Below are 14,567 nucleotides of genomic sequence, written 5' to 3' on the forward strand. Positions count from 1 at the left end.
ATCAAGATTACAGAGATTACAAGGATCTGGTACAAATAACTATCACAAAAGAGCAAAGAAGAAAAATTATCTTGTTACAGCTGTGGCCTGAATGTATGTAGGAATAATAAATGTAACCAAAAGAAGAATGCAGAGTGGGTGTGTGAGACGATGAATTACAAGGACTACACGTTGGAAAATGAAGATAGGGCCTGTGATGGAGGTCTTCCCAGATTGCAAAAGATAATCATAATTTTATCATGTTAGAGCATAGTGTTTTAAATATGAATAATAGTCCTGAAACAGAGAGAGAAGCATAAGTACTGTTTAAAAAAGAGGATTTTAAATGTTATTAAAAGGTAAAAATAAAGTACTTTTGATTTGAGTTTTGTTTTTTTTGAACTTAGATTTGCAAAGTGCTTTGCCTGTATTAGGTAATTTGATTTTCAAAACAACTATAACAACTATATCTGCCAGATACCAATATTTTTGGGTAAATGGAACTCTCTCTATATTGAGTCCTGTTTTTTATTTTTATTGTTTAAGTTTTAGAAAATTTTAATTAATTTAGAATATTTTTCCATGGTTACAAGATTCTTGTTCTTTCCCTCCCCTCCCCCCACCGCCCTCCCAAAGCCCATGCACAATTCCACTGGGTTTTACATGTGCCATTGATCAAGAACTATTTTCATATTATTGATACTTGCACTAGCTTGATCATTTAGAGTCTACATCCCCAATCATATCCCCATCAACCCATGTGATCAAGCAGTTGTTTTTCTTCTGTGTTCCTGCTCCCACAGTTCTTCCTCTGGATACGGTTAGTGTTTTTTTTCATAAGTCCCTCAGAATTGTCCTGGATCATTGCATTGCTGCTGGTAGACAAGTCCATTACTCCTCGAGGTATATGCCCCAAAGTGTTCCCGTATTTCCCAGAAGTCTCAGTTTCAAGAAAATAAAATGTATTTTCAACAAGGGTTTTGCCAGGCCATACACCTGGTTCCTGGCTTTGAAAAATCGTCAACATCCCTTCACCTCCCAGAATCCATTAAAAAAATCAGGACACGTCTGCAGCCCCGCCCTCTTCTGCTTACAGCCAATAGGGCACCACAGAGCAGCCTGCGATTAGGTGGTGTTTCTCAGGGAACCCAACCCCGGCGAAGCCAGAAACAAGTCCCCTAGTAAATCCTATGGCAAAACCCTTGCACACCAGCGCGCATGTGTGATCATTTTTTCATCGACCTTTTTTTTAATTGATCGATTTCATTCTTCCTTTCTTCTACGCTCCTCCCACTCGTTTCTCTGAATCTTGTGGAGAAACTTCCCCGCCCCCTCTTCGCTCTGGAAAGGCAGTGGCTCCTGCGTTCGGTGCGTCAGTCCCCGGATGTGGAGCAGTCGTCATTTCGCTGCAGCTCACGGCAGGGAGGCCGTCGCGGGGCGGAGCGCGGCGCCGTGCGCGCGAGGGTTGGGAACTGGGGCGCGTTGGCTGCTCGCTGTACGCTGGGAGGTACCACCGCCACCACTACCCGGGGGGGAGGAGCTGGAGGCGGCGGCGGCGGCGGCGGCTGTTAGGAGACAGCCCTGGCGCGACGGGGCCAGGCAGAAGAGAATCCAGCCTCAAAGTTTCCCTTCCGCCGCCCCCGTCTCCTCGGTGGGCGAAGGCTCCCCCTCAGTCACCCGCGCCCCGCGCTCCCGGCCGGGGGATAGCGTTGTCTCCTGGCGGCTGTCGCTGTAGCCTGGCTCCGGAGCCCGGAGAAAGCGGGGGAGTCTCCGCCCACGCCCCCCTCCCCTCTCGCATCCCCCCGCCGCCGAGCCGGGAATCGGGCTAAGGCCCGAGCAGAGACCGGGGCGGCGGTGGCAGCGGCCGCGGCGGAGACTGAAAAGCTGGTGTGTCCGCCGAGGTGACCGCGCCACCGCCCCGCTGAGCAACTCCCGCCTCCCCCGGGCTTCGCTGCTGCAGCCGCCGCCGGCGCCCCCGCCGCCGAGCGTCCGGCCTCGGCCCGGCTCCCTCACGGGTCCCCCGGCTGCAGCAGCGGAGCCCCCCGTCCGGGCCCCGATGAGTAACTCCCGGAACAACCGAGTGATGGTGGAAGGGGTCGGGGCTCGGGTGGTCCGGGGCCCGGACTGGAAGTGGGGGAAGCAGGACGGCGGCGAGGGCCATGTGGGCACCGTGCGTAGCTTTGAGAGCCCCGAAGAGGTGGTGGTGGTGTGGGACAATGGTACCGCTGCCAACTACCGCTGCTCCGGGGCCTACGACCTCCGCATCCTGGACAGTGCCCCCACAGGTGAGCTGGAGAGCGGCTGCGGGGGGAGGGGAGGCCGAGGAGGAGGGGGAGGGGACGGCGACTGGGCGGGACTCGCCCGGGGGACTGCTTCCAGGCTCTGGCCTGACCCTGCTCTGGGAAAGACCGGGGCCCGCGAGTCTCCCCCTGGCTAGGGGCTGGAGGATGCGAAGGCGTAAAGTATAATGTAAACAAGCTTTTGAAATTAATCGGAGATAGTTCTCTGATATGATTGTGTATGAGTGTATGGGGGGGATGTTGCTTTGCCATCTGGCTTTCAATTGGTCTTTTTGAGGAGGAGATGGGATAGGGACCCTGATCTGTTGGGATAATAGAGGTTTTTCCGCTTCATTCTGTCGAGTGACTTTGTAGCTCTATAGTTGTTGGATTCACGGAGTGTTTGATATCAAGATATGCCAAGAGAGGAAAAAATTTTAAAAGTTATGGAGTTCTTTTGCAACTTTTTCCTTTATTTTGACAGCCCTCCCTCTTCCCCCAGGAAACCTTTTGAATTGTCTTTTTGGTTAGTGTTCCTGCCCCAAACTGACCTAATATTAAGTCTGGGGTGGTAAAGCTATTTTTGAAAAAAAAAATTCCACTAAAAACAATTCTAAACTTAGCAAGGCTACATTTTATATGAGGATATATTATACTCACAGAACTTTAGTAGTTAACTTAACATTTATAAAGTGAAAGTTTACCTTTTAAATAGCCTTTCTCTTTTCATCTTCTGATACAGGCTTACCACACCGTTCTCCTTAGTTGTTTAAAAAAAAAAAAAGGTCGAACTTACACTTCTTTTTCCAAAGATTTGATCCCCCCCCCCCGAATTTCTAGGTCCCCGTCCCCCTTTGTTTTTCAAATGAGAGTGTTTTAAATTGTAATACTTTAATTTTTACTAAAAGACGGGCCACAAGCTTATTTTAAGTGCTTAATAGGTCCCAGGCATTAAACCTTGGGGTTACAAAAAAAAAAAAACAACAAACAATTCCTGATATCCAGGATCTCACAGTTCTAATGGGGGAAACAACATGCTAAACGTTAAGTACCGACAAGATAGTCTGACTGGGAAAGGCTTCATTTCTGCAGAAGGTGGATTTTAGCTGAGACTTGAAACAAGACAGGGATATAGATTGGAATCTTGAAGTGAGTGACAGATATTGAGATGAGAGGCATAGTTATTTAAAAAAAATTTCAGATAAACTAATTTAACTTTGAGCAAATATACAATCAAATTATATTTCGGTGGCCATTAAGAGGGACCCTTGGAATGTGGTTATAACTGTAGGTTTGGAGGGAAATTAAATATCAGCTTGATGCAATATCATTCAAGTATCATGTTGATGTGGTTTTGGCAATTATAAAGATTATGTATAATACGTGTACATTTTATAGCATGTATTTATATTTGTTATTGTAATTACATCTGTCTGAAAGCAAACGTTTTCAGATAGAACCTTACCTGATTTTGCGGATTCTATGGCTCATTTGATTTCAGACTAATTTTGAACAATTCAGTATTATTTCCTGCAACTGACCCTGTTCACTACATTTACTTGTTTTATTAAATATCAGTGTTGTTTAGTGATTTAAAAAACAAACACATAGTATAGGTCTTTATTTCTAGTTTTGCTTGAAAATATGAGAACTCTGGCAAGTTACAGCAGTATTTATATATATTTCCAAGTATTTAGTATTGGGTTTCTAATTCGATTAAACAAATACTTACCAAGTAACTGATTAAGTCAAGGAACTGTCCAAGGTGTTGGGAATACAAATATTCCACTTCTCCTGTTCACACCCCCAAAAGAAGAAACAAAACACTGCATTACAGGATTGTATGTTCTACTTCTGTATATCACTACCTAAATAGATACCTGATAATTTGAAGATTGGAGATAGATTGCTGGTTTGGGGGAACAGCAGGTAGGAGATTTTAACTAATGGGTGGTGCTGGAAGGAAGTAATGTGAAATAAGTCTCTGAAAAAATAAATTGACAGCAGAGACTATTGACATTTTATTTCATGCCATAAGATATACAGAATCTGTGTCCTGTCTTCAAAAAGAGAAACTTGTCATCCTTTTTGACATTCATTTATGTGATGTTATCTCAGAGTTACTTAGTGATGATAATAATTCAGTAAAATTTTGTTGTGTGCATAGGCTGTTGGGTGAAAGATAAAGATAATCTTTGGAGTTCCAGGGTTTACAGTCTATGGGAAATAAACTATATATTCAAATGATTATGATATAGATAAGAATATATACAGCAGATATTTCAAATATATGCTATAAGATTTCAGGGGTAATCTGAAAAAAATCTTAAACATACAAATCATTTTTGTTATATGCCTTTCCTCATTTTGGGAGATAGTCATATTCATTTATTTTTATAAACATTTATTTATTTTTATTTTTTTAAATCCTTACTTTCCCCCTTAGAATCAATACTGTGTATTGGTTCTTAGGCAGAAGAGCAGTAAGGGCTAAGAAATGGAGATTAAGTGACTTGCCCAGGGTCACACAGCTAGGAAGTATCTGAGGCCACATTTGAACCCAAGACCTCTAGACCTGGTTCTCAGTCTCAGACACTCATTTACCCTTCCCCCACTCATTTATATTAAAATAATAACATGGGAGAAAAAACAGAAAGGGGATTTTGGATAGGCAGGTATGAAAATGAAATGACAGCACAGGTTTGTGAAAATTAATGAGTCACTATAAGGAACTTTAGTTTCATCTCTGGCTGATTTGTTGCCTTCCATTTCTGGAGTTAAGATAGTGATAGTGCTTATAAGAAGAGTGGGTAATTAACCACACTATATGCAAATCACATTGTCTTAATTTGTTGTTCTTCAATCATTTTAGACTTTGTGATCCCATTTAGGGTTTTCTTGGCAAAGATATTGAAGTGGTTTGCCATTTCCTTCTCCATCTCATTTTACAGGTGAAGAAATGGAGATAAATAGTTAAATGACTTGCCCAGAGTCACATAGCTAGCAAGTGTATCAGATTGGATTTGAACTCAGATCTTCTTGACTCCATGCCCAGCATTCTAGCCATTGAACCATTTAACTCCCCAGTTTGTGTAAAGAGTGTTTTTTTATTGTGTTTTTGTTTTTCCTGTGTATGTCTTGACACTTGAACTTAAAAAGTATTTGAAACTGTAATTGTTTTAAATAGAATTTCTGTCTTCTTCTGGATTTGTTGGTAACATGCAGAAATGCTTATGGGTTGTGTGGTTTTATTTTATATCCTGCAACTTTGTTGAAGTTAATTGTTTCAGTTAGCTTTTTAGTTGACTTTAGAGTTCTTTAAGTAAACTATCATATCATCTGCAAAAAGCGATCCTCTTTGTCTATGCTTATTTTTAAAATTTCTTTTCTTTTACTGTTAAACCTAGTAATAGCACTACATTGAATAGAATGGTGCTAATAGCCATCCTCATTTTACCCTGGATCTTATTAGAAGGTTTCTATCATTTTTATTGCAGATAATACTGGCTTTTGGTTTTAGACTGATACTAATAATATCAAGGAAAACATTTAAGAAAAACTTTTTTTTAACAGAAATGTGCATTGTAACTTGTTAAAAGCCTTCTTGTGTCTTTTAATGTAACCATTTAAAATACATTTTTATTATTAATATTATTGATTATGTTTATTGTTTTCTGCATTCTCAGTATAAATCCAGCCATGTAGTAGTTCATAATCTTTGTGGTATATTTTTATATATTTTGTGATATATTGTTGTAGTCTCCTTGGTAACATTTAAGTTTTATATTAATCTTCATTTTTAAAGATAATGGTCCATAGTTTTCTTTCTCTATTGTAACTCAATAGTTTAGATATCAAGATATATTTATGTTGTAGAAGATATTTGATAGGAGCTCTTCTTTTCTATTTTTTTCAGTTCATGTAGTATTGGAAGTAATTGTTTTTTAAATGTTTAGTAAAATTTGCTTGTAAATTCATTTCTTTCCAGTTCTAGTAAGCTGAGCAGTTTATATTTTTGAAATTTTCCCCCCATTTCACTTAGATTGCTATTTTTATTGGCTTATAGTTCAATGAAATGGCTTCTAATATTTTCTTTTTATTTCTTTTCTATTGGTTGTTAACTAAACTTTTTTTGATACTGGTAATTTAGTATCTTTTTAAAATTCAAGTTAGTTTATTGATGATCAATTTTATTGTTTGCTTTAAAAACAGCTCCCAGTTTTATTTAGTGGGGCTTTTTTTTTTTACTTTTGCTATTGATAATCTTTCCTTTGTGTGTGTGTTTTTAAGGATTTCTATTTTGGTGTTTAATTGGAAATTTTAAATTTATTGGTTTTCTGTTTTTTAGCTGAATGACCAGTTAATTAATTTATTTGCTTTTTCTTTTTATTGATGACAGTATATAAAGATATAAAATTTTCCTTAAGGACTGCTTTGCATACATCCAACAAATTTTGTGTTATTGTCTCATTGTTAATGAAATTATTGATAATGTCTATCATCTGTTCTTTCACCCGGCTATTCTTTAGGATTAAGTTATTAAGTTTTAGTGAATTTTTACTCTTTGCTTCAAAGTCCTTTATTGTATTTGATTTTTGTTGCATCATGGTCAGTAAAAGGTGCATTTGATATTTTTACTTCTTTGGACTTGTTTGTGAGGTTTTTATGGCCAGGTATATGGTCTGTTTTTTATGAAATTGCCATCACAGTTGAGAAACTGGTATTTTTCATCTTTCTGTTACTATTCTGAATTTTCCAGAGTTCTGTACCATCTAACTTTTATAAAATTCTGTTCAAGTCTTTAATTTCTTTTTTGTTTAGATTTTCTAATCTTAAGAGTAGCAAATCGAAGCCTCCTGCTACTATAGTTTTACTATTTCTTCTAACTCCTTAAAATTTTTTGGTACATATGCCTAATATTGATATTAATTCATTATTTATAATGCCTTCAGCAAAATGTATTTTATCAGTGTATCTCATAGATCTGTTTTTGCTATTACTTTATATGAGATCATATTCGAGGCCTCTGCCCTTTTTTGGAATATTTCAGCTCCATCTTTTTTTCTTCTAAACCTTTGTGTTCTATTTTTCTCTTTTGTGTTTCATAGATTCTGCTCCATCTCCTTAATTTAATGCTGTATTTCTTTCTGTTTCAACTGTATATCTTGTAAACAACATATTGTGGGTCCTTGTTTCTAATCTGCTCTGCTCTCTAAATTTTATGGCTGAGTTTATTCTGTTCACATTCAAAATTATGATTGCTAACTTTGTATTTTCCTCCATCATGTTGTTTTATTTTTCTTTCTCACTACTCTAGTCATCTCCTCTTTTTAAAATCTATATTTTTTCCAGATTACATGTAGATAACAATCTTAATACTAATTTTCTGACAATTTCTGATCCATATTCAACCTTTCCCTCCTTTCCCCTCTCTTCTCATATGTTATCATGTAGTACATATTTCCATGTTCACCATGTTGTGAAAGAAGACACATATTGCTTACTAGAGAAAAATTCATGAAGAAAATAAAGTGCTATCTCACTCTTTAAAGTTGATTTTGCTCCTGATTAACCATTCCTTGATCTACCCTTTCCCCTTAACTCCTTTCCTTCTTATTACCTTGTCATATCAAATGTCACTGCATTCCTCTGGGCAGTGTTAGGCAAATTGAAACTCTGTGATTGGTTCCCATAAAGTGGGGGAGTGACAAGAAGTGACATCAAGAAAACTGCTTTAAAAAGGCCAGCTTGAGGATTCAGTCATGCTCTCTGTATTGGTGAGCTGGACTGAAGGAGGAGACTCTTTCCCTGGATCTTGCTTAGGCTAGTGGTGAGTGGAATGATTCTTTCCTTTGTTCTTTGGTGAGGAGACCCTCTTTGCTCATTGGCACTTTGGTAGGACACTCCCTTCAGCATGAGTTCTGATGAGATTCTTGGTGATCTTAGCCTCATGTGCACAGAAGATTCTTGATGAATTCTTCAGCATCTCCTGGTTCTTCTGGCTTCCTAATTAGGATTTTGGATTCTGGTGAGATTAATTTTCTGATTTGCATTTGCTGCCTGGAGACATTAGAATTAAATTTAGGGTATTTGTAGCTAAGCAATACTTTCTGTCTCTTTATCTATATTTTCCCTCTTTCCTTCTTTCCATCTCTTTGTAAATAAAGCTGCTAAAAGTCATTTTGACTTAAGGTGTAATATTTTTAAATCAGCTACCACAATATTACTTCAGAATTCTCATATTTAGCATAAAATCTCAATTTAAATTCTTAAAATATCTTGAAAATAAAGTCAAGGTACACTCTCACTCTGTTTTTCTCCTTTTTTTAGTAGCCTAATCATCCTTAAATTACCTTTTTACCTGTTTTCTAAGGCAGTTATTTTTGCTGTGAGAGACCTCATATTTTCCTCTATTTTTTTCCCTAGGCTTTTGACTTTGTTTTAATATTTCTTGATGTCTCATGGAGTTGTGAACATCTCTTTGGTTTCTTGTAGTCAGTTATTTTCTTGAGTAAGGTTTGGTATATACCTCTTGTTCCAAATCCACTAATTCAGTTTTTATGTCTTTCTCTCATAGCTCTCATTTCTTTATTTCTCTGTGTGTGTGTGTGTTTAATTTCTTCTATTGGTCTCACTTGATTTAAAACAAAACAAAACTCTTTGCTTACCTCTTCCAATAATTCTGGTTGGTTTTGTCTCCAAGTTGCATTTTTCTTTGAGGCTTTCAAACTTTATAGATGTTTAGAGTCATTCTTACTTTTTGGGTTTTTGTCTTGAACTTCCCTGTGATCCTTCCTAATAGCTTTTTGAGGGGTTTAAAAATATTTGTTTAATCATTCTGCTAGCCTTTTTCTTTTCTTTTTCTCTCCTCTCCTCTCCCTCTCCCTTTTCTTTTCCTTAACTCTTTCCTTAACTCTATCTTAGATCAATACTAATATTATTTCCAAGGTAGAGAAGCAGTATGGGTTTGGCAAATGGGATTAAGTGACTTGCCCAGGGACACACAGTTAGGCTAGATTGGAACCCAGGACCTCCTGTATCTAGGCCTGGCTCTCAACCCACTGATCTATCCAGCTGCCCCTCATCCTACAAACTTTTAATGCTCCAAAAATTATATAGGTGGGGCAAAGTCTGTCCACTGTACTCTTGGTCTGAGCTCTGCAAGTTTCCTGATCCAGGTTTGGGTCTGTTGGGTTTGTCCCTGCTTGGAAGTTTCAGTAGACTGCTATTAGCATCAACCATTAGCCTGCTTAGAGGCTTTGCAGGTTCAGAGTAACAACTTTAGGCTTCTCTTTAGTCTGAGACTTCTGCTCACTTATTTTAGTGTACTTCTATCTGAACTGTAGGCTAGTTCCCCACTTCACTCCTTTGGATCAGAGCCACATAGCTATTAGTTTGATTCTTGAACTTGTTCCTTGTTCAGTACTCAGCTAGGACCTTGGATTCATCCTCTCTGGCCTGAATCACTGGTCTTTTTCCTGAATCTGTTACCCAAAACTGGTTAGGGAGTGACAAAGCTGCCAGATGGCACCTGTTACCCTGTGCTAGTTCAGCAATACCCTGGGTTTGCTTCCTGCCCCAGTGCATCCTGCCCTGTTGCCTAGTCTAGCACTCTTTTATTTCATGGTCTTTCATTTCTAGCATGCCTCTAGCTAGATACCCATCCCCAATATGTTCAGATTTCTCTATCTCCCTAAGCCTCTCTGGGATAGAAAAGTGACTCATTTTGACGTTTTCCTTGGACTTTCTGATCTGAATTCAGTTGTGTGTCTTTTAGATATTTGTAGAAGAGATTTAGTGGGCCAGGTAGTCTGTATTCCTTCTTGTTTTTCTCTCTTTAGGCTCCTCAGGCCACCTTAATTTTTCGAAGATAGCACTTAATCCATACATGTTAGTGGTGTAAGTAAGCATTATTAAAAACAAACACTTTCCACAGAGAACTCTCACTGGGTTTGCTGATAATGAAAATATTGAAAAAAATCTCTTAAAATTAAGTAGTGAAGTAAATGGTAGGGATTTGATGTTATTTAGGCCAGTATCAGAAGAGTAACCTAATTTTGGGAAGGCTACTCAAGCCCAGTGTAGGCAGAGCCAGATCCTGAGATGAGACAAATACAGAACCCTATGTTATAAAATAACAGTTGTTTAATAAAATAGGGACAGGTTAGAAGGGATTTGGATATAACTTACTTTAATAACTAGCTACATCTCCCCAGATTTACAAATCTCTTCAAAGAGATTGCTTCTGAGTGTTTTCCCTACTCTACTCCTATATTCTCTATATAACCCTTGTACTCAGCTAAGCTAACACTACCCCACCCCTTTTAAAAAATTTTATTTAATTAGATGATTTGGAATAATTTTCCATGGTTACAAGACTCATGTTCCTTCCCTCCCCTGCTCCCTCCCATATATGATGCACAACTCCACTGGGTTTAACATGGGCCATCAATCAAGACCCATTTCCTTATTATTAGTATTTGTACTAGGATTATCTTTTAGAGTCCACTTTCCCAGTCATAGCCCCACGGACCCATGTGATCAAGTGGTTGTTTTTCTTCTGTTTCTTTTCCCACAGTTCTTCCTTTGGATGTGTATAGCGTTCTTTCTCATATGTCCCTCCAAATAGTTCTGGATCATTGCATTGCTGCTAGTAGAGAAGTCCATTACATTTGAATTTACCACAGTGTATCAGTCCCTGTGTACAATGTTCTCCTGGTTCTGCTCTTCTCACTCTGCATTAGTTCCTGGGGGTCGTTCCAGTTCACATGGAATTCCTCCAGTTTATTATTCCTTTGAGCACAATAGTATTCCATGACTAACAGATACCACAATTTGTTCAGCCATTCCCCAGTTGGAGGACATCCCCTCATTTTCCAAATTTTGTTACCACAAACTGCACAGCTAGGAATATTCTTCTATAAGTCTTTTTCCTTATTATCTCTTTGGGGTACAAACCCAGCAGTGCTATGGCTGGATCAAAGGGCAGACAGTCTTAGTGTCCTTTGGGCATAGTTCCAAATTGCCTTCCAGAATTGTTGGATCAATTCTCCACCAGCAATGCATTAGTGACCCAATTTTGCCATATCCCCCCAGCATTCATTACTTTCCTTTGCTGTAATGTTAGCCAATCAGCTAGGTATGAGGTGATACCTCAGACTTGTTTTGATTTGCATTTCTCTGATTATAAGAGATTGAGAACATTTTTTCATATGCTTATTAATAGTTTTGATTTCTATATCTGAAAATTGCCTATTCATGTCCCTTGCCCATTTATCAACTGGGGAATGCCTTGATTTTTTTTGTACAATTGATTTAGTTCCTTATAAATTTGTGTGATTAGACCTTTGTCAGAGGTTTTTGTTATAAAGATTGTTTCCCAATTTGTTGCTTCCCTTCTAATTTTGACTGCATTGGTTTTGTTTGTACAAAAACTTTTTAATTTAATGTAATCAAAATTATCTATTTTGCATTTTGTAATTTTTTCTAACTCTTGCTTGGTCTTAAAATCTTTCCTTTCCCAAAGATCTGACAAGTATGCTATTCTGTGTTCACATAATTTACTTATTGTTTCCTTCTTTATGTTCAAGTCATTCACCCACTCTGAGTTTATCTTGGTATAGGATGTGAGATGTTGATCCAAACCTAATCTCTCCTATACTGTTTTCCAATTTTCCTAGCAGTTTTTGTTGAATAGTGAATTTTGTTCCCAAAAGCTGGGATCTTTGGGTTTATCATATATTGTCTTACTGAGGTCACTTACCCCAAGTCTATTCCACTGATCCTCCCTTCTTTCTCTTAGCCAGTACCATATTGTTTTGATGATCACTGCTTTATAGTACAGTTTAAGACCTGGTACTGCTAGGCCATCTTCCTTCGAGCTTTTTTTCATTATTTCCCTTGATATTCTTGATCTTTTGTTCTTCCAAATAAACTTTGTTGTTGTTTTTTCTAATTCTATAAAAAAGCTTTTTGGTAATTTGATGGGTATGTCCCCAAATAAGTAAATTAGGTAGGATTGTCATTTTTATTATGTTAGCGTGTCCTACCCATGAGCAATTGATTTTTCCACTTATTTAGATCTAGTTTTAATTGTGTGGAGAGTGTTTTGTAGTTGTGTTCATATAGTTCCTGCATTTGTCTTGGCAGATAGATTCCCAAGTATTTTATACTGTCTGTGGTGATTTTAAAGAGAATTTCTTTTTCTAACTCTTGTTGCTGGGATGAGTTGAAAGTATGTAGAAATGCTGATGATTTATGTGGGTTTATTTTGTATCCTGCAACTTTGCTAAAGTTGTTGATCATTTTCATTAGCTTTTTAGTTGATTCTCTAGGATTCTTTAAGTAGTCCATCATATCATCAGCAAAGCACGATAGATTGGTCTCCTCATTGTCTATTTTAATACCTTCAATTTCTTTTTCTTTCCTAATTGCAATTCCTAATTGCAAATCCTAATTTCCCAATTCCTAGTGTTTCTAGTACAATGTAAAATAATAGAGGTGATTATGGGCATCCTTGTCTCACTCCTGATCTTATTGGGAAGTCTTCTAATTTATCCCCATTGCAGATGATGTTTGCTGATGGTTTTAAATATATACTGTTTATTAATTTTAGAAAAGGCCCATCTATTCCTATGCTTTCTAGTGTTTTCAATAGGAATGGGTGTTGTATTTTATCGAAGGCTTTTTCTGCATCTATTGAGATAATAATGTGATTTTTGTTGGTTTGCTTGTTGATATGGTCAATTATGTGAATGGTTTTCCTAATATTGAACCATCCTTGCATTCCTAGTATATAAATTCCTCCTGATCATAATGAATAACCCCCCTGATCACTTGCTGGGGTCTTTTGGCTAGTATTCTATTTTAAGATTTTTGCATATATATTCATTAAGAAGATTGGTCTATAGTTTTCTTTCTCTGTTTTTGATCTATCTGGCTTTGGAATCAGTACCATATTTGTGTCATAAAAGGAATTTGGTAGAACTCCTTCTTTGCTTATTATGTCAGATAGTTTGCATTGTTTTGGGATTAGTTCTTTGAATGTTCGATAGAATTCACTTGTGAATCTGTCAAGCCCTGGGGATTTTTTTCTTAGGAAGTTCTTTGATGACTTGTTCAATTTCTTTTTCTGATATGGGGTTATTTAAGTATTTTATTTTTTCTTCTGCTAATCTAGGCAATTTATATTTTTGTAAATATTCATCCATATCACCTAGATTGCCATATTTATTGCCATATAATTGGGCAAAATAGTGTTTAATGATTGCCTTAATTTCTTTTTCATTAGAGTTGAAGTCTCCCTTTTCATTTTGGATATTGTCAATTTGGTTTTCTTTCCTTTTTTTATTAGACTGACCAGTACTTTGTCTATTTTGTTTTTTCAAAGTACCAGCTTATGGTCTTGTTTATTAATTCAATAATTCTTTTACTTTCATTCAGTTTTATTAATTTCTCCTTTAATTTTTAGGATCTCTAATTTAGTTTTCATCTGGAAATTTTTAATTTTTTCACTTTCTAATTTTTTAATTTGCATGCCCAATTCATTGACCTCTGTCCTCTCTAATTTATTAATATATGAATTCAAGGATATAAATTTCCCCCTAAGTACTGCGTTAGCTGCATCCCATAGATTTTGAAAGGATGTCTCTTCATTGTCAATTTCTTCAATGAAATTATTAATTGTTTCTATGATTTATTCTTTAACTGATTTTGGAGAATTGTATTCATTTCCAATTAATTTTTGATTTGCCTCTCTCTATACCCTTACTAATTATTATTTTTATTGCATTGTGGTCTGAAAAGGTTGCTATTATTTCTGCTCTTTTGCACTTGTTTGCAATGTTTTTATGCCCTAGTACATGGTCAATCTTTGTGAATGTGCTATGTGCTGCTGAAAAGGTGTATTCCTTTTTGTCCCTATTTATTTTCCTCCACATATCTACTAACTTTTCCAAGATTTCATTCACTTCTCTTCTTTCTTATTTATTTTTTGGTTTGATTTATCTAGTTTTGATAGAGCAAGGTTCAGGTCCAGATCTCCCACTAGTATAGTTTTTCTATCTATTTCATTCTTGAGTTCCATTAGTTTCTCCTTTAGAAATTTGGATGCTATACCATTTGGTGCATACATGTTGAGTACTGCTATTTCCTCATTGTCTATACTGCCTTTTTTCAGGATGTAATTACTTTTCCTATCTCTTTTGACTAGATCTATTTTTACTTTGGCTTCATCAGATATCATGATTGCGACTCCTATCTTCTTTTTATCAGTTGATGCCCAATAGATTTTTTGCCATCCACTTACTT

At 37.2% G+C, this 14,567-nt stretch overlaps 1 protein-coding gene across 1 annotated transcript in view; it reads left to right on the forward strand.

Annotated features, from left to right (window-relative positions):
- Positions 1-1,356: 1,356 nt before the first annotated feature.
- The window catches only part of MIB1 (MIB E3 ubiquitin protein ligase 1), a 169,010-nt gene continuing 155,799 nt past the window's right edge, over positions 1,357-14,567 (forward strand). Inside the window, exon 1 of the mRNA XM_001363175.4 lies at positions 1,357-2,264. Coding sequence (XP_001363212.1) covers positions 2,036-2,264 — 229 coding nt within the window. The 5' untranslated portion in view covers positions 1,357-2,035. The remainder of the gene's footprint in view (positions 2,265-14,567) is intronic.

The sequence above is a fragment of the Monodelphis domestica genome, chromosome 3 (assembly GCF_027887165.1).
Source record: "Monodelphis domestica isolate mMonDom1 chromosome 3, mMonDom1.pri, whole genome shotgun sequence".
NCBI classification, from domain to species: Eukaryota; Metazoa; Chordata; class Mammalia; order Didelphimorphia; family Didelphidae; genus Monodelphis; species Monodelphis domestica.